Source organism: Saccopteryx leptura, chromosome 1, assembly GCF_036850995.1.
Source record: "Saccopteryx leptura isolate mSacLep1 chromosome 1, mSacLep1_pri_phased_curated, whole genome shotgun sequence".
NCBI lineage: Eukaryota > Metazoa > Chordata > Mammalia > Chiroptera > Emballonuridae > Saccopteryx > Saccopteryx leptura.
Genome location: NC_089503.1, coordinates 122,663,100 through 122,689,237, shown reverse-complemented (window position 1 = coordinate 122,689,237; position 26,138 = coordinate 122,663,100). Strand labels below are relative to the sequence as shown.

The 26,138-nt window shown below is 40.3% G+C and overlaps 1 protein-coding gene across 3 annotated transcripts in view; it reads right to left on the bottom strand.

Moving 5' to 3' along the window:
* Positions 1 to 26,138, bottom strand: part of DNAH5 (dynein axonemal heavy chain 5) — a 316,293-nt gene that overhangs the window by 147,335 nt on the left and 142,820 nt on the right. For all 3 annotated transcript variants that reach the window (XM_066374372.1, XM_066374367.1, XM_066374381.1), the window contains 9 exons: positions 16,994 to 17,195; positions 16,156 to 16,391; positions 13,990 to 14,208; positions 10,873 to 10,935; positions 10,187 to 10,425; positions 8,930 to 9,170; positions 6,356 to 6,555; positions 3,222 to 3,375; positions 762 to 925 (listed from right to left, as the gene is read on the bottom strand). In XM_066374372.1, the coding sequence (XP_066230469.1) occupies positions 762 to 925; positions 3,222 to 3,375; positions 6,356 to 6,555; positions 8,930 to 9,170; positions 10,187 to 10,425; positions 10,873 to 10,935; positions 13,990 to 14,208; positions 16,156 to 16,391; positions 16,994 to 17,195 (1,718 nt within the window). The remainder of the gene's footprint in view (positions 1 to 761; positions 926 to 3,221; positions 3,376 to 6,355; positions 6,556 to 8,929; positions 9,171 to 10,186; positions 10,426 to 10,872; positions 10,936 to 13,989; positions 14,209 to 16,155; positions 16,392 to 16,993; positions 17,196 to 26,138) is intronic.

The window sequence follows — 26,138 nt, the reverse complement described above, 5'->3', positions numbered from 1 at the left end:
TGATAACCATAGTTAATATGTACTGCATATTTGAAAGCTGCTAAAAATAGATCTTAAAAGTTCTCATCTCAAGAAAAGAAATTGTAACTATGTATACTAACAGAGGTTAGTTAGACTTATAGTGGCGATCATTTTGCAATATATAAAAATATCTAATCATGTTGTACATCTGAAACTAATGTAATGTTATATGTATTATACCTCAATAAAAAAATAAAACCATGTGTAGATAACTATTTTTAAAGTATTATTATTTAACATACTTCTACTTACATAATTTTATTTTGACTCACCAAAGGGGAAAAAGGAAAAATATTTACTACTCTTGGAATTCACTCAGCCTCCATATACATAGGAGTGTGCATACTGGTGCATACTGATCTTGTTATAATCTCAACTATTTGTGTACACCACAAAATGTTCAAATTGTTCTTGGTTGAGTATAATTGAATATTTTGGTTTTTCAGATACTTGCACTAGAAGGGCATCAGAAAAATAGGTGTATTAATTTTTAAAAGCAAGGACTGTATGAGAATGTTTACAAGATCTGGTCCCAGTAATGGAAAATGCCTTAAATACTATAAAATTCCAAAGTCAGGACAAATCTAGTAAATACTCAGACTATAATGCTCCAAACTATCAGTTTTATCCATGCAACTAGGTCTCAGCAAAAGAAAAATGACCTACTAATTCTGTCTAATCTCTCCAGTCCCCTCCATCTGTAGGATGCTAAGAAAGCCTTCACACAGCAGTGAACTTACCCAGTAAGGGATTTCTGACATATTTCCAACTGGTCCAGCAAGTGTGGTAATAGCTGCCCCATGGTTTCATCTCCGACACAACACTGGACCACATTTGGCATTTCATGCGCTCGATTCATGATCTTCACCCAAGACTTATCTATATTGGAAAAGCACTTGGCTTCCTATAAAAATGAAGTGACAGGGCACACATGGACACGTCTGGATCTCAAGGTCAGCGCACCTCCCACACTTCCCACAACGGCCAGGTTTCTGACCAGGTCAGGATACCCTGACCTGAAATGTCACACATGTTCCAGTTCAGTTCTCCTCGGGCTTTTTGCACCTACCACCCACTCTCTTAAATAAGAACCTTTAGCTCACCCCTGGCACCCCATTATGTTAACTGAAAACAGATACAAAAGTAATAATACAATACGGGACAATTTGGAAAGAAAGGACACTGCCAATTGTTTCCACCAGTCATCTCTAAATGAAGTGACTTTTACATTTTTCAAGTTTCCTACACTGAGCATTGAATTGTTTGTGTATTTAGAAAATAAAATAATCATTTAAAAATATGATACAAAATTAATTTTAGTATACTACTAATATTGCGGAAAAAATTTAATAAATTTTTTTTCAGAAAAAAATGCAAAATGCAGATTATTTAGAAGGAGTGGGAATGGTTTTTAGTTTTGTCATTAAAACTTTATTTTTCCAGTGAACATGTACTAGTAAATATGAGAGCAAGAAACTCTACCGAGTTCCTTCAATATTGTATGTGCAAGTTTCTACTAGTAAATCCAATCTGACATTGTTTGCCGCCGATTAAAAAAAAAAAAGCCTGACCAGTGGTAGCGCAGGGATAGAGCATTAACCTGAGACACTAAAGTCCCAGGTTTGAAACCCCAAAGTTGCTGGCTTGAGCTCACGCTCAGCCAGCTTGAGTACAGGTCACAAGCTTGAGCGTGGGATCATGGTTGCAGGTTTGAGCCCAAAGGTCAGTGGCTTGAAGCCCAAGGAAGTCAGTTTGAGCTCAAAGTTGCTGGCTTGTGCAAGAGGTCACTGGCATGGCTGGAGCCCCCAGTTCAAGGCACATATGAGAAGCAATCAATGAACTAAAAGTGCCATAACTATGAGTTGATGCTTTTCATTTCTCTGCCTTCCTTTCAATGTATGTCTCTCTCAAGCACATGCAAAAAAAAAAAAAAAAAATGAACAAATATGAAAGCAAAAATAAATACTTAAAATTTTTGTGTATGGGCCCTGGCCGGTTGGCTCAGTGGTAGAGCATCGGCCTGGCGTGCAGAAGTCCCGGGTTCGATTCCCGGCCAGGGCACACAGGAGAAGCGCCCATCTGCTTCTCCACCCCTCCCCCTCTCCTTCCTCTCTGTCTCTCTCTTCCCCTCACGCAGTGAGGCTCCATTGGAGCAAAGATGGCCCGGGCACTGGGTTGGCTCCTTGGCCTCTGCCCCAGGCGCTAGAGTGGCTCTGGTTGCAACAGATGACGCCCCGGAGGGGCAGAGTATCGCCCCCTGGTGGGCAGAGCGTCGCCCCCGGTGGGCGTGCCGGGTGGATCCTGGTCGGGCGCATGTGGGAGTCTGTCTGACTGTCTCCCCCCGTTTCTAGCTTCAGAAAAATACAAAAAAAAAAAATTTTGTGTGTGTGTATGGAAACATTCATTGGTATCCAAAAGAATAAATCAGCTAACAGCTCTGTCCTCTACAATTAAACTGAAAACGAACCAAAGAGAAAGCTAGGATACCCTAAGTAAAAAGAACACTCAACATAATCATGCCTCTAAAACTCAAATATATTGTTAAAATGTTATAATCTTGCAAACAACTTAAGGTAATTGAGAAAGAATCCTTGAGATTTGGTAAAAAAAATTTTTAAAAAATAAACTATCTCAAAATACACTCCATATCTAACTAGTGAGATGATTACAATTTGATGAGGAAAGCATATTCAACACTTGAGGAGAGGGCCTTTCTGTTTGGGAGATTTTTTTCCTACAGATTTCCACCCCTCAATTTTACAGTTCAAATATAATTGGGTATATTGTATAGTGTGAGTTATTTTAAACTGTCAGTAGCAGAAGAAAAAATTATCTTACCATTGTCAAGCTAACTACTTCATAATTCAACACTGTTCCAGATTCTACCTTCAAATTTTGTGAAGAACTACATCAATTATGCAGGCATCCGTTCTTTGTTTTTTTAACCCTCCATTTCCTACAAAACCTCACAGCTTTATTGCATCACATTCTTGCTCTGGTTTTCACACCCCTTCTTTTTCATAATTTCTCTCTCTTTGAAACAGTTCAATAGCAACCACAAAAAAAAAAAAAAAAAAAAAAAAAAACCCACAAGGGGGGAGGGTTGGCCAACAGAAGTTGAATTACATTTTTTAAAATAATTATTAGTTATTAGGTCTCTCAGTTAAACACCTGATGAAATCAGAAAGAAATTCTAAAACCTTGGGAAGCTGCTTGGCAATGTCTCCTCCCACAAAGACGGCTTCTAAGTAAATCCACAAGTTTTGCACCATCATCCAGTTCTCAATGATGTCTGTTGAGTTGGAAAGTAATTGCACCCATTTCTGAATCTGGGCTTTGAATGGCATATTGTACCTAAAACAGGAAATATGGTCAGCATTTAGGTTTTTTGTTTTGTTTTGGTTTGGTTTTTTTGATGCTTTCATTTTATTGTTGCTGTTTTCAAATTAAAAAGGGGTTTTAAAATCCTAATTTGTACTTACTCCTTTATAACTTGTGAGGCTTTTAAAATGATGCTACCAAGTAATTAATTCACCACCATTTATTGGACACCACTAGACTAACTTTTTCCCTTTTGATTCAGAGTATAGAGAGGTGGGAGACATGTCCCCTAAGGAGCAAATCAGGCATGAGGTCTGACCCCAGTCTGCTGCCACAGTAGTATAATTGTGGTCATTGTTGCTATGGCCAAGAGAGTAATAATGTTACTACTGAGCTTCTGTGTCTTTCCCATGGTGTCCCTGGTTTTTCATACAATATGGAGCAATTACAGAGGTATTGGTGGGAGCCAAACAACTAATTCAATTTTCAAAATGATACTATTTAGAATCACTCCTTAGCCTCCCCTCTTCTCTGTCTCTTTCCATCTTGCCATCCGCTCATATCCAAACTACTCATTGTGTATGTGTGTGAGGACCTATGTATGTATACATGAATACCCTGATAGTCATATTTCTGCCTCTTCCATAGTTAACCTACCTTTCCTTTTTACTATTGAGGCAGACACTGACAGTTGTCTCCCAATGTCTTGTTCTCCTCCTTCTTTAAATAAAGAACCCAATTTCTGGACACAGAGCTGCCCAATTAAAATACTGAATTTCCCAGCCTCCTTTGCAGCAATGTGCAGTCCCAGGACTAAGTATCACATCAATAGTTTTCAACCTTAGCTGCAATTAGGAATTGTCCGGCAAACATTAAGAACTACCAATGCCTGCCTCCGTCTCATCCCCAGAGACGCTGAGTCAATGAATGTGTGGTGTGGTTCCGTGGATGGGGTTTGTTTAATTCCCTAGGAATGTCACGTGTGTAGCCAAGGCTGAGAATCATGCTTCTAAATGAAGAGTGAGCATCAGCATTGGATGAACAGGATAATATGGAGGAGAAGGGCTACACCTTGAAAAGACAGAAGAGTGAGCAAGACAAAACTTGGGTCCTGATAACATTGTAGAGCCCCCATGCCAACCGGAACCATCAACCTTGGAGTTTCTTTTACATAAGAGAGAAACAAAATCTCCAGTCTTGTTCATGATGTATATGGTGCTTCTGTTACGTGAAGACAGTCTTAACCTAAAATGATTATACAGCCTATCCAGTCTCATTGTTTTTCCTTTTTACTTTCTTCTCCTTTATTGATCTTTCCATTCCAATAGTACATGGACTTGACGTCTTCTCAAATATTAGTCATATCAGTGAATAAATTTTAATTTACATACTCTTACTTGTAAAATATTTCACACATCTTTATAAAACTTTTTGTTTATGCTTTTCACTAGCATGTAGTTCCATAGCATTAAAGATCTTTATTTTATTAACTAATGTTTATAGCACCTAAAAGAGCACATGGCACATAGTAGTTATTCAATAAATTCATGCTGAATACGTGTTTCTCACACAACTCTGTGAATTTGATGCCATTGGTAAGAAAAGTTTCCCCATCCATAACACAGATAATTTTTACTTAAATTGTATGTGTGCCTTTTCTATCTCCCTAAGGTATATCACTTTCCAGCTGTCCCTCATTCTGGTTGGTTATGAATAACCAAATTTGTTATTACTCACCAAATTCTAAGTAGTTCAAACTCGATGTAACCAATGGCCTAAATCTCTAAGACCTAATTTTATATTCTATAACATTTATTTCAAACACTTAGATATACCCAATAAATGGAAAGAACAAAAATTTTAAGTAGTTATTACTTCCTACATTAAAACTATTGATACACATATACACAGATAAAAGAATGGCATTTTAAAGATAGAATAACAATAAATTTGCATCTCATAGGTATCCACATTCCACACAATTATCATCTATTCGAGAAGATCCTAGTGAACAAAATCATTTCAGAAAGAGCAAAGGGAAGCAATGAACCAAGGAAATGCAAGTCCGTGACTCTGACCTGCAAGGCCAAAACGCGATGGCTTTGCTGTTATGTCAAATAGAAATGTTAGACTGTTATCAGTCTGCACTGTTTTACTTTAGGAATTAAATTCACTCTGTCTTGATCATTAAAGTATGTATACTTCTAGCCCATAAACTTGTCGGCAAAAAGGTTTTCCAGGTAGAAGGATTATTTTGAAATTCAGAATAACTTCCCCCTGGCCTCTGGAGCCTGCTGAGGTGTCCGTCAGCTGTGCAGTGAGGCGTGGCAGAGCAAAGCTGCACGCTCCACAAGATCCAAGTAGCTAATCACAAGTTGTGTTCCTTTGTCCAGCTGATGGTCTCGGACACACTCCACAAATAGGGGATAATGAAATAAAAACAGTCTTACACATGCTGAGCCAAAGGCCAAAATTAAAACCAGTGTTGTTAATATTAAGTAAATTGTATGAGGGGTATTATAGCACTTTTTTGTGTGTGTGTGTATTTTTCTGAAGCTGGAAACAGGGAGAGAGTCAGACAGACTCCCGCATGCGCCCGACCGGGATCCACCCGGCACGCCCACCAGGGGGCCACGCTCTGCCCACCAGGGGGAATGCTCTGCCCCTCCGGGTCGTTGCTCTGTCGCGACCAGAGCCACTCTAGCACCTGGTGCAGAGGCCAAGGAGCCATCCCCCGCGCCCAGGCCATCTTTGCTCCAATGGAGCCTCGCTGCGGGAGGGGAAGAGAGAGACAGAGAGGAAGGAGAGGGGGAGGGGTGGAGAAGCAGATGGGCGCTTCTCCTGTGTGCCCTGGCCGGGAATCGAACCTGGGACTTCTGCACGCCAGGCCGATGCTCTACCACTGAGCTAACCAGCCAGGGCTTATAGCACTTTTTAAACATTAATTTCCTTGAAATGCTTGGTCTCGTGGTTTCTTAAATCTCAGAAAGAAAAAAAAAGGAGATTTTTCTACCTGTTGCTCAGGAGTGAGCCCAGAAGCATCAAGCTGTCCTCCATGCTGGCGATGACTTCCGAGGTGCTGTCTCCTCGCAAGAGCAGTTCCCCACGGGTTTTAAAGCTGCCAAATGTAAATGTTCTGCTGTCCCATTCACTAATCACTTGCCTCAGCTTCTGCTCAATGTCTCTCTCTTTCACAGCACTGATACAGATGTCCTATTAAAATTGCAAGTTCTCATGTTATCACGTGAAAATCACACATCCTTCTTGAATGGTCTAGGTTCAACAGAGATCTTTTTTTTTTTTTTTTTTTTTTTTTTTCTGAAGCTGGAAACGGGGAGAGACAGTCAGACAGACTCCTGCATGCACCCAACCGGGAACCACTCAGCACGCCCACCAGGGGGCGACGCTCTGCCCACCAGGGGGCGATGCTCTGCCCCCCCCCCACATCGCTCTTCAACAGAGATCTTATCTTCACTCTTTGCTTCATATGTATCTATAAATATTCATATTCCTAAATCTGTATAAGGTATTTGTGAAATAGAATAAATTGCATTTGTGTATATAGATGTACATTTAGGGACAGGGATGGCAATATAGATATTACTAAATAACAATGCCTTAACTTTCAAAAAATTTCCCAACAAGTTTTTCCAGAAAGAAAGAGAACAGAAGAGATGCAATAATGTAATATTATTCAACTAAGACAGGAAAGGAAACCCTGCCATTTGCCACAACATGAATGGGCCTGGAGGACATTAGATTAGAATTAGAAAGAGAAAGACAAATACAATATGCTATCCTTTATAGTTGGACTTTTAAAAACCAAACTCAAAGAAATGGTGAATCGGTGGTTACCAGGAACTGGGAGGTGTGAAAATGGGAGATGTTTAAGGATACAAACTTGCAACTAGTAAATGAATGAGTTCTAGAGGCCTAATGCACAGCGTGGTGACTACAGACAACAAAACTGTATTATAAGCATTAAACTTGCTGAGAGACTAGATCTCAACTGTCCTCACCACTGGAAAAAAAAATGATAACTATGTGTTGAAAGAGGCGTTCTAATGCTGCAATATAATTAATTTCAATATAAATGTAGCAAATCAATATGTTGTACAGCTTAAACTCATACAAAGTTGTATGTCAATTATATCAAAAAATTTTAATTAGGATCAAAAATATGCAATAATCTTTTAAATTTAGAAACTTTAATCAAAATTTCAAAATTTAATGTGTCCCTATTTTAACTCAAATCAGTGCAGTATGAGAGATGGGCATTAGCAGAAACCTGATATCTTCCCAGCTCTGATCACTTTCCCGGTCTCCTCTGCAGCCTTATCTCCTTCTGGACCATTAGTCAAACCCTGCCGTTGGCCTCTGCTTGTTTCATGCTCCACTCAGTCTGCAGGTGAGCTCACCTATGCCTGTGCAGTTAGTAACATTTTGCATCTCCAGGCAAGACCCACACCCAACGTGCCTACTGGATTTCTCAGCTTAAACACAATTTGTGAAATATCAAACGTACCCCAAATCAACTTCACAGTCTTTGTACCTTGCCACTCAACCTGATTCCCTTCTAATATTTCCTGTCTCAGTTATAAGCCCTATCATCCATCTAGATCTCTCAGCAAATCTAGGGTTCATCCTTAGCCCCTCCCCCTTGTTTCCCCTACCACATTCCCTCCATCACCAAATTCTACCCAGTTTTACCACCTACAGATCTCTTCAATCTTTCCTCACCTCTCCAGCTTCAGTAGCTGCTCACGCATCCAACATACCCTTATCTCTCGCCTCAGATATTCTTATAACCTCCCAGTTGGCTTTCCCACCATCTCCCTTGCCCTCCTCCACGCCTTTCTCCTCAAAGCTACCAGACTGAACTTCACAAAATGAAAATCTAACCATGGCCTCCCCTGTTCAAAATGCATCTTCCAAATGTCTCCTCCTTATTCCAAAGCCTAAAATCAAGAGCACGCTCTAGCCCCACTGGACCCCCCTTTCTCAGCTATCTCTTCTCTACTGCCTGGACCCCAGACACTCTGGCCTTCCTATGGTCACCCAAACACACCTCAGACCCTTCACACGTGCTCTTCTCTCTCTGCCTAGCATTGTCATTGTTGTACTTTCCAACCCCCTTCACACTTTCCAAGCAACAACCCCCACCACACAGGCTTCTTCCCTTTGCCCAACCAGCCATGTGGGTGCACCCCAACAGTCTCTACCTTTCTCACCCTTTTCCCACCTCCCAGTAAGGCCAAGTCCATTTATTATAGGAACTCCATAGAACATCATATTTTTCCTTCAATGGTATTTACACAACATATAACTATATCCTTATTTGTATAAATATTTGATTAATCAAATTCATTAATGAACTAGGAAGGCAGGGCACCGTCATGTGCCCAGCACTTAGCACAGTACCTATCACATAAACATTTGCTAAAGCAATTAATATTTGGATGCCAGGAAAATAGTTTTCATTGTCCTGGCATGACGTGCTGAGGCAACACTCCATAGTGTAGGAATACCGTCACATAAATCCCATGAGCCCTTTCAGTCTCCCCCCACAGCAGGCTGCCAGCTGTACCTCGATCTCCTCTTTGTATTTCAGAAGAGGTGCCTCCATGATGTTTCTTAATTTGAAATTTTCATTTCCCACATCCAGACTATGCCCAGTGAGAACGGCTATCCTTTCCCAGTGCCTGTCCATCATGGCCTTGCTGGCCATGTGTTCCAGCAGTGGACAGCACTCACTGAAATCATCTATGGTCTTTTTCAGATCCAGAAAAGCCTGCCAGTCCTTCAAGGCCCGGGGCAGTTTCCGACATCTGTGAAGGAAAGGCACCATGAAAGTCCATTCAAATCTGGACCCAGAGGTCTCCAGTCCAAGACTGTCAGCCTGCATTTCTATCAAAAGTAGTTACTTTGAATACCTACCACATTTTTAAATCTCATGAATCAGAGAATATGTTAATATGCTATTACACTATAAAAATTACTCCTACCAATCAGGAGAAGAAAATTTCAATTTCTCATAACAACAAACTGGATAAAAGGCATTATTTTAAAGGATAGAGGTGCCTCCCAATTCAGTTCAGTTCTACAAATATGTCTAGGGACCCTACCGAGTACAAGGCACAGCAGAGACAATCAGGCTGTCAACCAATATGATACAATAAATGACCATCCCTTTTCTTTGGATTTGATATACTGCTCATAAAAATTAGGGGATATTTCAAAATGAATATAAAGCGATTAAAAACAGAAGTATTTGATTTTTTATTAAACAAGAAAAAAATTTATTAAAAAAGAAGCATGTGATTTTTTTATTAAACAAGAACATCAGAAAACAAATGACAAGTCAAAGTGGTTCGATTATGCAAATGAGATGCAAAACCCACTTTTATTTCATTGGAGAAAATGCACTGTACAAAAGGCTGAAAGTACTGGAGTATCTGCATGTTCCCTGATCCCCTAGTTTTTGTGAGCAGTGTACTTAACAGGATGTAGAAAAATTATGGTGCTCTCACTTTTGTTCCAGAAAAATCAATTAACATGAACTTTGACTGTTTCATAAGTATAAAATAAGGAGAGATCAGCTCCTCCAAGCTGCAGAAAAGCTCCTGACAAGATTCATCCAGGCTTAAAAGATGTGCTTGTCTCCTTGTGTACACACATGGGATAATTAACAAATAGCCTTTGACAAGGGTAATAACAAACAACTGCAATGCAGCATGGCATGCTAGCTAAACATCCGGAGTGAAAAAAGAACATGACAACCAATCAAATAAGAAAGCATTTCAGGTACAATAGCTCTGGGTATGTTAAACATTGAACTTCTCACCTGTTCTGGAACTCTAAAAGTTCACTGTTGATTTTTTCAATATTTACTTCTGACCACAGGATATCATAGTAGCTATTTATAGTTTCTATAACACTGTTGTACAGGGTATATATTTTCTGGAGAAGATTTAGTTGCTTCTTAATTTCAAGAAGCTGAGGATACTGGGTAACTGGCAGACCAAAAAGCTCCTCTCCTCCAGTATAGGTGATGTATTTCCGGTAGATATTATCAAATTGATTCTAATAAAAACACAAATGTAAACTTACCAGAATAATTTAACATAAACAAACATGCAAATTAAAAAAAGACTGGCAGATCAGCAAATCATCAATGTATGATATCTCAGCACATATAAAGAGAAATACTAACTTAGTATAATTAATTACATAGAAATCAACTCAAATTGTAACTATATCAATCATATTTTTTCAATCATATTTTTAAATGTAAGTACATACCATATTCCATAATAAGCCTTTCTATGTCAATGGTGGGTATGTGTTTAAAACACATTAAGGCTCTGGTTGTTTTAGAACAGTGTTTTACAAATGCTGGTCCATAAACCAGTGCCAGTCCACCAGAAATTTCATGTCAGTCCATGAAAGAGTTAACCAGCCTGATGTTATATGAAGGTTATAGAGTATATAATCATTGGGTTTAGAGGTCATTGAAACTAAAATGATTACCTGAAACATGATAAGCCTATCACTGGCTTCCTGGGGTTTCAAGCCACTAGCCATTGGACCATTCTGTAACAAAAGTTTTAAATAAATACAAAATAAAATGAAATATTTACATATAAATTTCATGAGCTATAAGTATTTGAACCTCAAAGTTAGTGTTCATGCATGTCATATACATGATAGAAACCAGTTTTTTTTATTTAAAAAGGATTCAGGCAAGTAATTCATTAAGAAATATTTTCAAGTCTAACTCCAAGTTAATGCCACAACTTCTATATATCAAGAAATTTTGAAAATTAAAAATATGTACTACTCATTTCTTAGATGTCAAGGCAAAGATTAACGACTACTCTGCAAGAAGCACATATAATGTCTGGTTTTGAACCAAAGCAAAATGCCAAAACACTCACAGATTCATCCATTCTAATATCTATTTGTAAAATAACCTATAATCTTAACATTCCAATCAGGTTTTTCTACTTTAGAACACCTTAGTTGTAACTCCAGTTTGGTCCCAAGAAGAGATAAGCGTAGATTTCACCTACTCCACCACCAAGAATAACAGCTGTCAGAGGGGATGGGGGGTTGGGGGACTTGTTGAAAAAAATAACAACTGCTCATAGACACAGACAACACTATGGGGATTACAAGAGGGAAAGGGATGGGGGGAGGTAGAAGAGGGTAAAGAAAGATAAACAGTGATGAAGGAGACTTGAATTCGGGTGGTGAATGAACAATACAATACACAGATGATGTATTATAGAATTGTACACCTGAAACCTATATAATTTTATTAACCAATGCCACCACAATAAATGCAATAAAAATCTCAAAAATAAAAAAGAATACCATAAATATGTGGATTTCTGTGCTCCCTCACCTATGAAGCTAGTGCATGAATCCAATTCCCTAACTTCATTAACTTTGTATTCTGGTATGCTACTAGTTAATAGGGACAAATTTTACCCAATATTCTACATATGTTCCTTCTGTACCATATTATAATCACCTAGAAATGGGTTTCATTATACAATGTGTTCCCAGCAGAAGGTTCTTCACTAAAACTCATATATGTAGGATAAAATATGGACATGCCTGACCGGTGGTGACACAGTGGATAAAGCATCAACCTAGGATGCTGAGGTCCTAGGTTCAAAACCTCAAGTTCATAGGCTTGACCGTGGGTTCATTCAGATTGAGCATGGAGTCACTGGCTTGAGCTCAGGATCGTCAACATGATCCCAAGGTCACTGACTTGAGCCCAAAGTCTCTGATTTAAGCTAAGGGTCACTCTCTCAGCTTGAACCCTCTGGTCAAGGAACATATGAGAAGCAATCAGTGAACAAGTAAAGTGATGCAATTATGAGTTGATGCTTTTTATCTCTCTTTCTCTCACTCTCTTTCTCTCTCTCTCTCTCTCTCTCTCTCTCTCTCTCTCAAATTTATTTTAAATATATATATGGGTACTATCTTCCTTGTCCACTTTTTTGTCTTCAGCACCAAGGATAGTGCCTGGAACATGATGAGTGCTCTTGTGAAACTAATAAATGCTGTAGGAAGGAGGACTGTTATAACTGTATGTAAATAGTTTTTGTCTCCACCAATTTAGAAAGCTATCAAACAACTTCAATAATAGTCCAAAGATATAAATAATACTTTTTTTTTTGTATTTTTCTGAAGCTGGAAACGGGGAGAGACAGTCAGACAGACTCCCGCATGCGCCCGACCGGGATCCACCCGGCACGCCCACCAGGGGCGAGGCTCTGCCCACCAGGGGGCGATGCTCTGCCCCTCCAGGGCATCGCTCTCTGCCTCGACCAGAGCCACTCCAGCGCCTGGGGCAGAGGCCAAGGAGCCATCCCCAGCGCCCAGGCCATCTTTGCTCCAATGGAGCCCTGGTGGCGGGAGGGGAAGGGAGAGAGAGGAAGGAAGAGGGGTGGAGAAGCAAATGGGCGCTTCCCCTATGTGCCCTGGCTGGGAATCAAACCGGGGTCCCCCGCACGCCAGGCCGATGCTCTACCGCTGAGCCAACCGGCCAGGGGCTAAATAACACTTTTAAATTCCCCATTTTCTATTGAAATAATCCTGGATAAACTGCAAGAAAAAAGGGTTGTGAATGGGAAATGCCTTTGTTCTCACAAAAATAAAATTCTCATTCCTAGGGAATTTCATTACATTTGAAACAATCTTTATATAACAATTACATTTTGTATCCACACCCTTATATTCCCAATTACTATGTGTGGACAAGAAAATGGAATAGTCAGCCCTGGCCAGTTGGCTTAGTGGTAGAGTGTCAGTCCGGCATGTGAATGTCCCAAGTTCAATTCCCTGTCAGGGCACAAAGAAGTGACCATCTGCTTCTCTACCCTCCCCTCTCCCTTCTCTCTATCTCTCTCTTCTCCTTCTGTAGCCAAGGCTCCACTGGAGCAAGTTGGTCCCAGGTGCTGAGGATGGCACCATGGCCTCACCTCAGGTGCTAAAATGGCTCCAGTTGCAACTGAGCAACAGCCCCAGATGGGCAGAGCATTGCCCCCTGGTGGGCATGCCAGGTGGATCCCGGTCGGGCGCATGCAAGAGTCTGTTTCTCTGCCTCCCTGCTTCTCCCTTAAGAAAGAGAGGGAGAGAGAGAGAGAGAGAGAGAGAGAGAGAGAGAGAGACGATGAAGAAGGCTGATAGGAAAAAAATTATTTATTTTAAAACTAGTGTTGAAAGAGAGCTCTAAGGACAACCTTGATTGCCAGAAAGATGAACAAGTGGGTCCTAGAGCAAAGTAAGCCTGAAACAACACTAGAGGCAAAAATGACAAAACTGAAGCTGTCCTCCTTTGGTCACATCATGAGAGGGCAGAGTTCTTTGGAAAACACAGAGTAACACTGGGTAAAAAAGGAGGTGGCAGAAAAAGAGGAAGACTAAATATGAGGTGGATTGACAACATAAAAGAAGCCACAGGTATGGGTTTACAGGACCTGAGTAGGACTGCTGAGGACAAGACATTGTGGATACCACTCATTCATAGGGTGACCAGGAGTCGGAGCTGACTCTACAGCACATAACACACACACACACACACACACACACACACACACACACACACTTTACATATTCTATGTGTCGTACCAAATCATAGTCCAAATAGAACTGGTGACAGTCTTGAAGGAACACCTCCATGGTACTAATAAGCTCTTTTCTGAAACTGGGCTGCAGTGAGACTAATTCATTCTGAACTTCACTGGCACGTGCTAGAAGCTTCTCCCAAGCATAATGCAGACCGTCAACTTTATCCATCTCTTCCTTTGCTACCAAAAGCCCATATTTGTTAAGTAGGGCATAGGATTCCTACAGAAAAGAAGACAAATTTAACTCCTGTCAGTCATATGCATAAATCTATACACAGTCACTACTCATTAAAACATTAGAATGAAAAAGATCAGCATAACTGGGCCCCACCCAGAGAGTTCTAGTTACTTTATTTTCAAACTGTAAAAGGTTAGTGAGCCACTGAGCCCCTGAACTCCTCATTTGTCAAACAGAAAACTTCTCTGGCTGCTTCACAAGATTTTTGTGAATATCAAAAATACATATAATTTTAAATGCACTTTAAAAACTATAAACCATTACACAAATAAAAGGTATCTGTCATATTTCACTTGCTGGTTAAGAAGTTCCAATAATAAGACACAGAGGGTGTTCATGAATCAGAGCTTGGGCCAAGTCACTGCCTTCAGGATGCAAAATCCTGGATGAAGCTCTTGGTTAGAAGATTAAAATGAGGCAAAAGTTAGTTTTCACAAGAAAAAAAATTTCCCTAAATATCCTGGCCCCTTCTCCTCCCCATAGAGGTACAATGGGTATCTCATTGTTGATTTGGGAGAAGACTCTTGCTTTGGCAAGCACAGCCCAGGGCCTCTTTCCTCTTCCCTTTTTCTCCTTGCAGGCATGCTTCTGATCAGCACCTTCATCCAATAAAATGGAACAGGGCCACTGGGGCCTGCAGCTTTCTAATACTATCTCTGATGAGAGCCCAATTCTGAGATTTAGCATTCACAAGGGGTGAAAGGTATAATGGAAATATGAGAGTTGTACGCTAAATCATGTCTTCCCACTAAGTTTTAGCCATAATAAAGATTGTATTTTGATCTTGACTACTTGACTATAGTTTTGTTTTAACCCTCAGGTGAAGAAAACAGGTTGTCAGCTACTGGGCCTCCTCTTCAGACCCCACAGACTCCACTGGTCCTACACAAAGAAAGGACTCTTTTCCTTGATGTTTTTATTTCCAAGAAAAGCACATTGGACCATGTGAGTCCCTGACCCAATACAACAGAGATGCAAATGTGCAGTCATCTGTACCATCTTCACAGTAATTTGACATTTCTAAACATTCAAAGAGAGGTCCAGAAAATATGAGACCAGAGTAGGATCCTGAGCATCAGAGTATAAGTCCAGACATTCAAGTTATGTGAATGTGTGAGAAAAAGGCAATGTTTTCATGTCTGAAATTGTTTTAACGCTACAATTATACTAGTCGCATTTAAAAGAATAAATCCAGTGACTCACTCCTAATAAAATATTTTCATCTAAACAAAGACAGTACAAAAATAAAAACAAAAGTAATGTGCAACACTAATCAAATTGCATAATTTCGTAGCCCCTCAGTTTCCTTGTGCATAAAGTGGGGGTTGTAGGAAGGATTACATGAGTTATTACAGAGTTAATACATGAATGGACACTGTTAGTGTCCCACCTAGGTTCCATTTGCCAGTGGGTATTTGCATTCCCAACTTTGGGGAGCATTGGCTGTGGGGATCACGCTGTCCTCTTCCTAGAAAATTGTCCTCAACTGAATAGGAGCCTCCTCATGGGGAGGTGATGGTCGATGACCAACAGACCTGGGGGTACAAAGAGCAATCCCTTGCCACACAATGGAAAAAAAATTGTGTGGTACAATTCATGCTTCACTGTTCCCCATGGGATCAGGCTGAGTCAGATCACATCCTCACTTAGCTCCCCATAAACTGACCTCCTGCTCTCCTGTTTCCCTCATTCCTCTCTCCAGTGAACACTCATCAACAAGCCACATGCACAGAAATGCTCATCTCAGGCTCTGTCCCTGAGAGTCTAATACTGGCCCACAGAAGGCATCCAATAAGGGTTAGAAATCATCTTTACTGAAATTGTTGCTCCTAGGTTTAGCACCCAATAACTCCAGTCCAGAGCTGGTCAACAGTTCAGCTAATCTCTCCCAACATGTGGAGATAATTCTATAATGAACAAGTCTGTTACCTCAATGGGTCCTACTTGAAAGTCAATGGAAATTTGCTGCTCCCTGATGTCCTTTAGTGCCACCATAGCAATCCGAATATCATCCAGATCCTTAATTGGATGATTCAGTTTCTTGTTGAAATCCTCAACAAGTGTAAAAATGTTTTCCATCTCGCTCCTGTATTTTTTGTTACAGTGGCGACCGATGACAACCATCCAGGCCTTCGTCTCAGCAGTCAAGGTGAACTTCAAGTCAGCTATAAAACCCAAGTATCCACAATTCAGTTTGAAAACATGAACTAGTATAAGAAAACCCAATTCAAATGCTCACCAAGAGTAAATACATACTTAGCATCTGAGCCTTCTAACACATGAAAAACCAAATTAGAAAAAAAAAAAAAAAGTTTTTCCTAATCAGTGTGTGTGTGTGTGTGTGTGTGTGTGTGTGTGTGTGTGTGTGTGTGTGTGTTATAAAGCTTGTTTTCCAATAATTGAAAACACAGTTCAAAGTGCTAAAAGAGAAGTGAAGTACATATCAAAATCATTGGGGGTAAGGCTGAAGGTTGCTGCCATCATTCACTAAAGGAAGGTAAACTTGAATTGCAAATATAACAGACCTCTCTTCTCTGAATTAGCATTTATTTTCAAGGTTCAGCAGCAAAGTGTTCAAAATAGTCCAGAATAAATAATCATGCAGAAGGGAATTAAAAACAAGTCTACAAATTGGTCTTCAAGCTGGAGGCCCATAAAAGAAAAGTTAATCTTTAAGATAGCTAAACTCTCTGGAATACTAATCTTGGTAAAGAAACAGAATGATGCTGTTGAATTTTTATGGCTGTCTACAAGGAAATGAACCAACCTGTGTACAGAGCAATGGCACCCACGCAGATATATTCAGGCTCTGCATTAATTTTCTGCTCTAGGTTTTGGAAATACAGAATCTGGGATTCAAATTCAGGAAACAAGGGGTTTTTCATAATAAACGTCATAATGGTTTCTTCTTTCTCCTTTTGCCAAATGTGATTGTAGCATTTAAAGCAATCCATGGATGTAGTAACTTCCTAGGATACAAATAAGATTATTTGTTAGCCAGGTTGATGGAGTTTCAGACGTGGCACCCATTTGCTGGCTCTGTGGGGAGAACTTATCAAAGTAACAATGGTCCCTATCAGCACTTACTTCTATCCGTAAGAAACCTGCCCCCAGCTCCCACTCTGATGCCAGACAGTTCTGTTTGCCCTAATCTGGTGATTCCCTGAGGCCCCACCCTACTCAACTTTAGGGCTCACTCAAGCTGTTTATAGTGACTTTTCCATACAAATGGCCTGTCATGGTGCATGCTTCAGATTTTCCTAAAGTCTCTCAAACAAGCAACATCTGGCTTCAATGTGCCCCATACCTCTTGCTAAGTGGCTCCAGGCCCACCACTAGCAGCAGCCAACCTTAGTTCACAGCTTAGCCTTGCCTGGACACCTCTAAGCCCAGCACAAGTAGCAGCCATCTTCAGATTGCTTGGTCATGCCGGTTGGCCCAAGCAGAATACAGATACCTCCTGACCTAAGCCTGGAGACCCCTGAGCCAGTGCACATAGTAGACAGCTTCAGACCATGCTAAAATGCCCCACCCAACCACCTCCACAAGCAACACACTCAAGGGGTGAACTTAGTGGGCAGATCCTCCTTAAAGTAAGTCCTGCTGTGCAGATGGACCCTTACACAGCTGACCCTCCAGGGTGCTCACAGCCAGTCCTTGCAGCTGATGGGCCTGGGAGCAGATCCCTCCCATTGATGTGTCAACAGTGATCAAGGCTCAACTTATAAGAAGAGGGTTACACAGACCACACGGGAGGTGCACCCTGAGTACCCAATTTGGGTGATAGAGGATGCTGTGCCACTGCACCCTACAGAACACCTACTACATTAGACCACTTTGCCATGCCTGCGAGATGAAGCAGCTCTACCTAACACATAGAAGCAAACACAGGAGACAGCCAAAATGAGGAGACAATGAAACATATCCCAAATGAAAGAGGAGAACAAAACTCCAGAAAAAGAACTAACAAAATGGAGACAAAAACTCTACTAAATGCAGAGTTCAAAACACTGCATCTATATAAGGATACTCAAGGAACTTAGTGAGAACTCAACAGCAATAAAAAAAAGACCAGTCAGAAATGAAGGATATCCTAACTGAAATGAAGACTAATTTAAAGGGAATCAACAGTAGAGTAGATGAAGCCAAGCTTCAAATCAGTGACTTGGAATATAAAGACGCAAAAGAATACACAATCAGACAGCAAAAAGAATCCAAAAAATGAAGATAGTGTGAGAAGCCTCTGGGACTACTTCAAGCATACCAACATTTGCACCATGGGGGTGCCAGAAGGAGAATGAAGAGAGTAAGGAATTGAAAACCTGTTTGAAAAAAATAACGACAGAAAACTTCCCTAACTTGGTGAAGAAAATAGACATACAAGTCTAAGAAGCACAGAGAGTCCCAAACAAGATGAATTCAAAGAGGCCCATGCCAAGACACATCATAATTAAATGTAAAAGTTTAAGAGAGAATCTTAAAGTTAGTAAGAGAAAAGCAGTTAGTTAACTATAAGGGAACTTCTATAAGAATGTCAGCTGATATGGTACATATATACAATGGAATACTACTCAGTCATAAGAAATGATGACATCGGATCAATTACAACAAGGATGGACCTTGATAACATTACACTGAGTGAAATAAGTAAATCAGAAAAAGCTAAGAACTGTATGATTTCACAATAGGTGGGATATAAAACTGAGGCTCATGGATATGAGATAAAATAACAGCAGTTACCAGGGGAAGAAAAATGTGAGGGAACAGGAGGGTGTAAAGAGGGACAAATAGGCCCTGACCGGTTGGCTCAGTGGTAGAGCGTCGGCCTGGCGTGCAGAAGTCCTGGGTTCGATTCCCGGCCAGGGCACACAGGAGAAGCACCCATCTGCTTCTCCACCCCTCCCCCTCTCCTTCCTCTCTGTCTCTCTGTTCCCTTCCCACAGCTGAGGCTCCATTGGAGCAAAGATGGCCCAGGCGCTGGGGATGGCTCCTTGGCCTCTGCCCCAGGCACTAGAGTGGCTCTGGTCGCATCAGAGCGACGCCCCGGAGGGGCAGAGCATCACCCCCTGGTGGGCAGAGCATCGCCCCCTAGTGGGCATGCCGGGTGGATCCCGGTCGGGCGCATGCGGGAGTCTGTCTGACTGTCTCTCCCCGTTTCCAGCTTCAGAAAAATACAAAAAAAAAAAAAAAAGAGGGACAAATATAAGGTGACAAAAAATGATCTGACTTTGGGTGATGGGTATACAACATAATTAACTGTTCAAATGCTATAGAAATGTTTGCCTGAAATCTCTGTACTCATTGATCTATATCACCCTGTTAAATTTAATTTTCTAAATAATTTAAAAAACAACTATAAAATAATGTCAGCTGATTTCTCAACAATGACTTTGCAGGCCAGAAGAGATTGGCAAAAAAATATTCAAAGTAATGAAACAGAAGAACCTATAACCAAGATTACTCTGCCCTACAGAAATATCACTTAGAATTGAAGGATATACTATAAAGAGCTTCCCAGACAAGAAAAAGCTAGGGTTCCTCACCACCAAACCAGAATTACATGAAATGCTAAAAGATATTCTTTAAGAAAACTTTTTAAAAGATAAAAAATATGAACAATAAACTGGCAATAACTATATATCAACAATTAAATCTAAAAAATAAATAAACAAGCAGAATAAAAACAGACTCATAGATACAAAGAACATTTTGACAGTTGCTGATAGGGGGTTGAGGAGATAGGTGAAAAACTGAAGGATTAAGAAGTACAAATTGGGGGCCCTGGCTGGTTGGCTCAGCAGTAGAGCGTCGGCCGGGCATGTGGAAGTGCCAGGTTTGATTCCCAGTCAGGGCACTTAGGAGAAGTGCCCATCTGCTTCTCTACCCTTCCCCCTCTCCTTCCTCTCTAACTCTCTCTTCTCCTCCCACAGCCAAGGCTCCATTGGAGCAAAGTTGGCCTGGGCGCTGAGAATGGTTCCATGGCCTCCACCTCAGGCGCTAGAATGGCTCCAGCTGCAATGAAGCAACAGCCCAGATGGGCAGAGGATCGCCCCCTGGTTGGGACATGCGGAAGTCTGTCTGTCTGCCTCCTCGCTTCTAAGTTTGGAAAAATTTTAAAAATAAAATAAAAAATAAAAAGAAGTACAAGTTGGTTGTTACAGAATATTGTGGGAGCTATAAAGTGCAGCATAGGGAATATAGACAATAACACTTTAATAAGTACTTGTTGGGCGGATAAAATGTATTATGCTCACTTTGTTAAAGATGCCATCGCCCAGGTGATATTAATGTGTGTTGGAGGCAGACAGGATCATTGTAGCCTGGGGCTTGGTTTTGGGATTAAGCCTCTCCCACCCGTCTTGATGTGGGGTGGTACAATCCAATCATGCCTCAGAGAAGTGACTTTGTATTAGAGACTTCCCTGTTATGTATATTGGATTAAGGGTTTGGATTTCTACACTATAAAATGGGGACGGAACGAGAGTTTGGGCTCTTGGTTCCTGAGGTTAGCATGAGAGAGCGGAGAGAGTAGAGCCAGCAGCTAAAGGAGGCCACGTGGAGGAGGCCAGGAGAAGCAGCCAAGATGGCGGAGTGCTGAGTGAGATGCCAGTTTGTGTAGAGTTTGTATCTGGGATAAGGAAGCAGATGGGGAACTGAGGAGAAGAAGGCTGGTGAGCTAGAAACCTTTGATTCTAGGAAACTCGGATAAGTCAGTGGCTTTATGAGCACTGAATGTGACTGGGTTTTGGAGCCCAGTGTGTGTTTTTACTTGCCCGCCGGGTGCAAGGTAGGATTAAAGGCTATGGCCCATCAGTTTTTGGCTCCGCTGTTTCTTTACCGACTGTCCGAATCCAATGCGAACCTGCATGGGCCGGGCTGCTGTGTTAGTGGCCCCGGCCCTGCCTGCTGGCTTTACAGTACTTATGTACCAGTGCCAGATGGGTGTGAGATTTGTAGGGATGATCACTTAGTAAGTTATGTAGTATCTAATCACTGGCATGTACACCTGAAACTAATATAACAATATATATCAACATTAATTGAAAAATGAAAATAATTTTAAAATAATAATAAATAAAATAAAACTAATAAGATTGTGTTGAAAAGAAAAAGAAATGGCGTCATGCTGACAGTGAACATTAGCCAATCACTGATGGTTCCCATGAATTCACTGCAATGCTCAATTAGTGAACTGTGTGATTAGTTGGAAATACCACAGAACTAGGATATATACAACAGTGTAAACAATAATACTAATACCCATGACTAATAACAATGAAACTGACCATTCCTAGCCAGAAAGAAAAGGGGAGCAGTTTCTAGAAAGTAGAAAAAGAGAAAGTCCATAAAGACTCTTATGAACAAGGACCTCTTGATTGGAGCTAGATCTTGATCAAAAATCACACCTCAAAATCACGCTACAGAGAGTATACTATAGGGGAAAAAGGTCATTCTCTTCTCCTCGTCCCAATTTCTCCTCCAAGATGTTCATTGGCAGAATCTACTGAAACCCTAATGGAAACCTGTAGGGAATCACCCATCTAACCTTGAACCCTCTATGACTTCCATTGGGGAACTTTAATTAAAAACCCTGAGTAAATGTCTCTTGGATCCAAACACCAAGAAACTGAGTGAGTGAGTGACCTTTGTGCAGACACAAAGGAATGCATGTGAACGGGCTTTAGAAAATTATTAGCCTAGGGGTTCCAGATTGCCCCTTCCTTTGTGCTTGTTAATTAGCAAAAGAAAAGAATGTACTGACTCAAATTAGCACTTTCTCCATGTCAGCAAAATGGCCATTAGTCATTCTTTCCCCTAGTCACCTGGCCTCCCTCCCTTGTAATCCTGTTACCTCTGTTCTGCTTCTGATCAATACAAGCTAAGGGAGAAGGAAATTCAGGTCTTCTTTGCCTCCCTTGACAAGCCTCCCCCTCTCCCTCTTGATATAAGTTTGTATCTGGAGTAGGTTTCTTCCATATGACCTTGGTAGTTCCCAGCAGGCTGGAGGACTACAGAAACCTATTGACTTGAACTCAGAGAGTAGAGATTAGATCTAGAGGGGCAAAACAGAATCAAATTGCACTGCATCAAATTACATAAAATGTATAAATTCATTTGATAGACACTGACATCTGAATGATATTAAATCATCCCATCTAGAAACACAGCATGTGTTTCTAAATCTCCCAATCATTTTTTTTAATTCCTTGTAAAGTTTTAGATTAATCTTCATAGAGCTCCCACACCCTTCTTAGTAGGTATGGTCATAGGTATTTTTTAATGACATTGTTTCCCACTATTTTTATAACTGGCATATAATATTTAAAAGCTGATTTTTTAATAAACAATTCTGTTTGCTTCCTTAAGATAAATTGGTTCGCTCACAATTGGTAATGAGGGAATGCGGTCAATACAATGGGCAGGTCACTTTAATACCATTTTTCTCAGCACTTTGTGTTGTACTAGCTAAAGTAGCAAGCCACTGAGAGGTAGGATCCTTTGTGCCATGCCCCCTTCTCCTCTTCTTCCTTTTGGGTCCATTCAATCACCACTTTGTTTTGAAAATGTCCTTTGCACAGTTCAATCTGATCTTTGCATATTTTATCCTTGTTTCCAAAACTCAGCAGCTTCGACTGTTTCTTACACCACCTTCTACCAAGTTTCTTTTCACTTTTTGATAGTAAAGTTCTATACTTTTCAGGGTATTATTAAATGGGTTAATGTTTCACTATGATTGTTATCGTTTTTATTGCTACTCTGATTATAAAATTTCCTGTTTTGTGTGTGTGTCTCAATTCTGCTTTTCTCATAATCTCTATTTATTAAATGTGCAAATTTGCAAAACAAGATTTTCAGGAACATGCTTATTACATTATAGCAGAATGCCTATAATTACTTCTCAATTGACTACTAACTTAACTCTTATTGGCCCATATTTTTTTTCAGATTAGTCTCTCAAGTCTACTTGGTAGATAATCATATCACCTACAAAGAATTAAAAATGTGTGTCTTCATTTATAATGGTTACACTTTTTGAGAATCAACTTTTTCTATAGATATATATTATAATTTCAGTTACATCTGCATAAGAAAAAAAATTTAAACTAAGATAAAATTAAAAATCAATTATTTTTTAAAAAATAGAGTATTATGAATAGCATTCTAACTCGTCCAAAATTGCACCAACCTGTATCAAACCAAGTAGTTTACTTCAATCCCCACATGTAGCTAAAATTCCCTCAGAGATACAGGTATAATGGTTATTGAGACGTCTCAACATCAAAATGCAGAAAGCTAAGCCTATCACTGCTTCTCCCAACCACAGCCTCTCCCCAAACATGAGTTGACATGTTGACATGAGTGCCCAGAATGCATTGCAACAGCAGCTAGACATTCACAAATGGGTGATGATTTGGAGAATGAATTACACAGTGTGTCCGTAAAGTCATGGTGCACTTTTGACCGGTCACAGGAAAGCAACAAAAGACGATAGAAATGCGAAATCTGCACCAAATAAAAGGAAAACCCTCCCAGTTTCTGTAGAATGATGTGGCAGCATGTGCGCATGCACAGATGATGATGTAACACCGTGTATACAGCGGAGCAGCCCACGGCCATGCCAGTCAAGATGTGGACGGTACAGAGGAAAGTTCAGTGTGTTCTGTGGCTCGCTAAATTCGAATCCGTGACCAAAGTGCAACATGAATATCGGTGCTTTTATAACGAAGCGCCACCACATAGGAATAACATTACTTGGTGGGATAAGCAGTTGAAGGAAACCGGCAGTTTGGTGGAGAAACCCCGTTCTGGTAGGCCATCAGTCAGTGACGAGTCTGTAGAAGCTATACGGGATAGCTACCTAAGGAGCCCTAAAAAATCTGTGCATGAGCCCACATCGAACTGCACTGAATAGGTATGAAACTGGGAGAGTTTTCCTTTTATTTGGTGCAGATTTCACATTTCTATCGTCTTTTGTTGCTTTCCTGTGACCGGTCAAAAGCACACCATGACTTTACGGACACACTGTAGATGATCAAAGATCCCTGGCTATAGGTAGAAATTCCAGAATCCTTAGCTCTTTCAACATCTAAGAGTTTATAATATTTAGATATATCCTAACTAAATGTTTTAGACTTTCATTTATTTTATCTGGAAGTGTCAGTCTTTTTTAAATTGAAACTTTTTAGAGTGGCGGTAACCTAGAGCATAAAGGAAAAACTATACAAACTACTTATATAGTGTTGTTTTGTCTATTTTTTGCCAAGGTTATTTTGATGGTTTGGTCCAGCTAACTTATCTTTTTAAGCCTAGCAATGCTATTAGTTGATGACCAGACTATAGAAGTACTGAATGTAGGTCAGATTTACATTCTGATCCAATCATCTACGGCAAAAGAAAAGGGGCTAGATCCCAGGATTTTCTACAATTGAGAGAGAACCTTTCAGAAGGGTCTATGGCTGTGACAGGCTGGCCACGTCTAGCACTAGGACCAACCTCTCATATATTCCTCTAGATACAATTTGGCCATCCTTTCAAACCGGAAAAAGTCTTTCAAATCATTCTAAGTGCCAACCCTTTCTAGTACTTTAAGGAAGACTAATATCTGTACATTTCTTCAAATTTAAAAAAAAAAAAAAGCAAATGCAAGAAAAGTGACAAAGAGATAAGTACATCTGTTGCCAGAAGTATGTTAATTTTCATTGCTAAGTCTTACCCTTATATTTTCATAAGAGGCTGCTTAAGTTCAGAGAAAATAACGGGTTTTATTATTGACTTATTTTATTGCATTTTCCTATGATTATAAAATATTAGAAAATACATCTGAATGTTCATTATCCTTATAAAATACACTACTTAGCTTTATCATTTACTTTAAAGCTTGATAAACTAAGCACTAGATGAATATTTGTTAAATTGAATTACGTGAATATTATCTCTAGGGCAAAATTAAATACAGGACCTTCAATACATTAAGAAATAAAATTGAGGCCCTGGCCTGTTGGCTCAGTGGTAGAGCATCGGCCTGGCATGCGGGACCTGGGTTCGATTCCCGGCCAGGGCACATAGGAGAAGCGCCCATTTGCTTCTCCACCCCCCCCTCCTTCCTCTCTGTCTCTCTCTTCCCCTCCCGCAGCCAAGGCTCCATTGAAGCAAAGATGGCCCGGGCGCTGGGGATGGCTCCTTGGCCTCTGCCTCAGGCGCTAGAGTGGCTCTGGTCGCGGCAGAGCAACGCCCCGGAGGGGCAGAGCATCACCCCCTGGTGGGAAGAGCATCGCCCCTGGTGGGCATGCCGGGTGGACCCCGGTCGGGCGCATGCGGGAGTCTGTCTGACTGTCTCTCCCCGTTTCCAGCTTCAGAAAAAAAAAAAGAAATAAAATTGAAAATGTATAAATGCAAAATCTTCCAGTTCCCTTGGGAACACTTTAAAATTAAACTTAATATTCCCTCACATGGTTACATCAGCGGTAGCCTTTCAAAATGCTTTCAAAACAAATGATACCCATTCCATCAAAACTAAGTAACAGAAAAAAATGTACTTACTGAGGGGCAACTATGCCTTCAACACTAAAAACTATTTTAAAGAGTCAACAGAGCTCACTGACCATGTGAATATATATATTTTTAAAGTAGAAATTGACTTCAGGGTTTTGAGCCTCTTTGAGCATAAAAACAGATTTGACCCCCAAAAAAGGGAAAGTTGAGAGAACAGGTTGTAAATAAAAATTAACCCAAATTTATACCCTTATCTAGCAAAAGTTTGCATTGACAACATTAATATTTTCTCTATTTCTCCGTATTATCTGGTTTCCAAATGGCAATATACATAAATTTTTATCTGAAATATTTTAAGATTTGCCTGCCTACACAAATATAAAAATTGACTGTAAATCTTATTCTATTTCAAATGTACT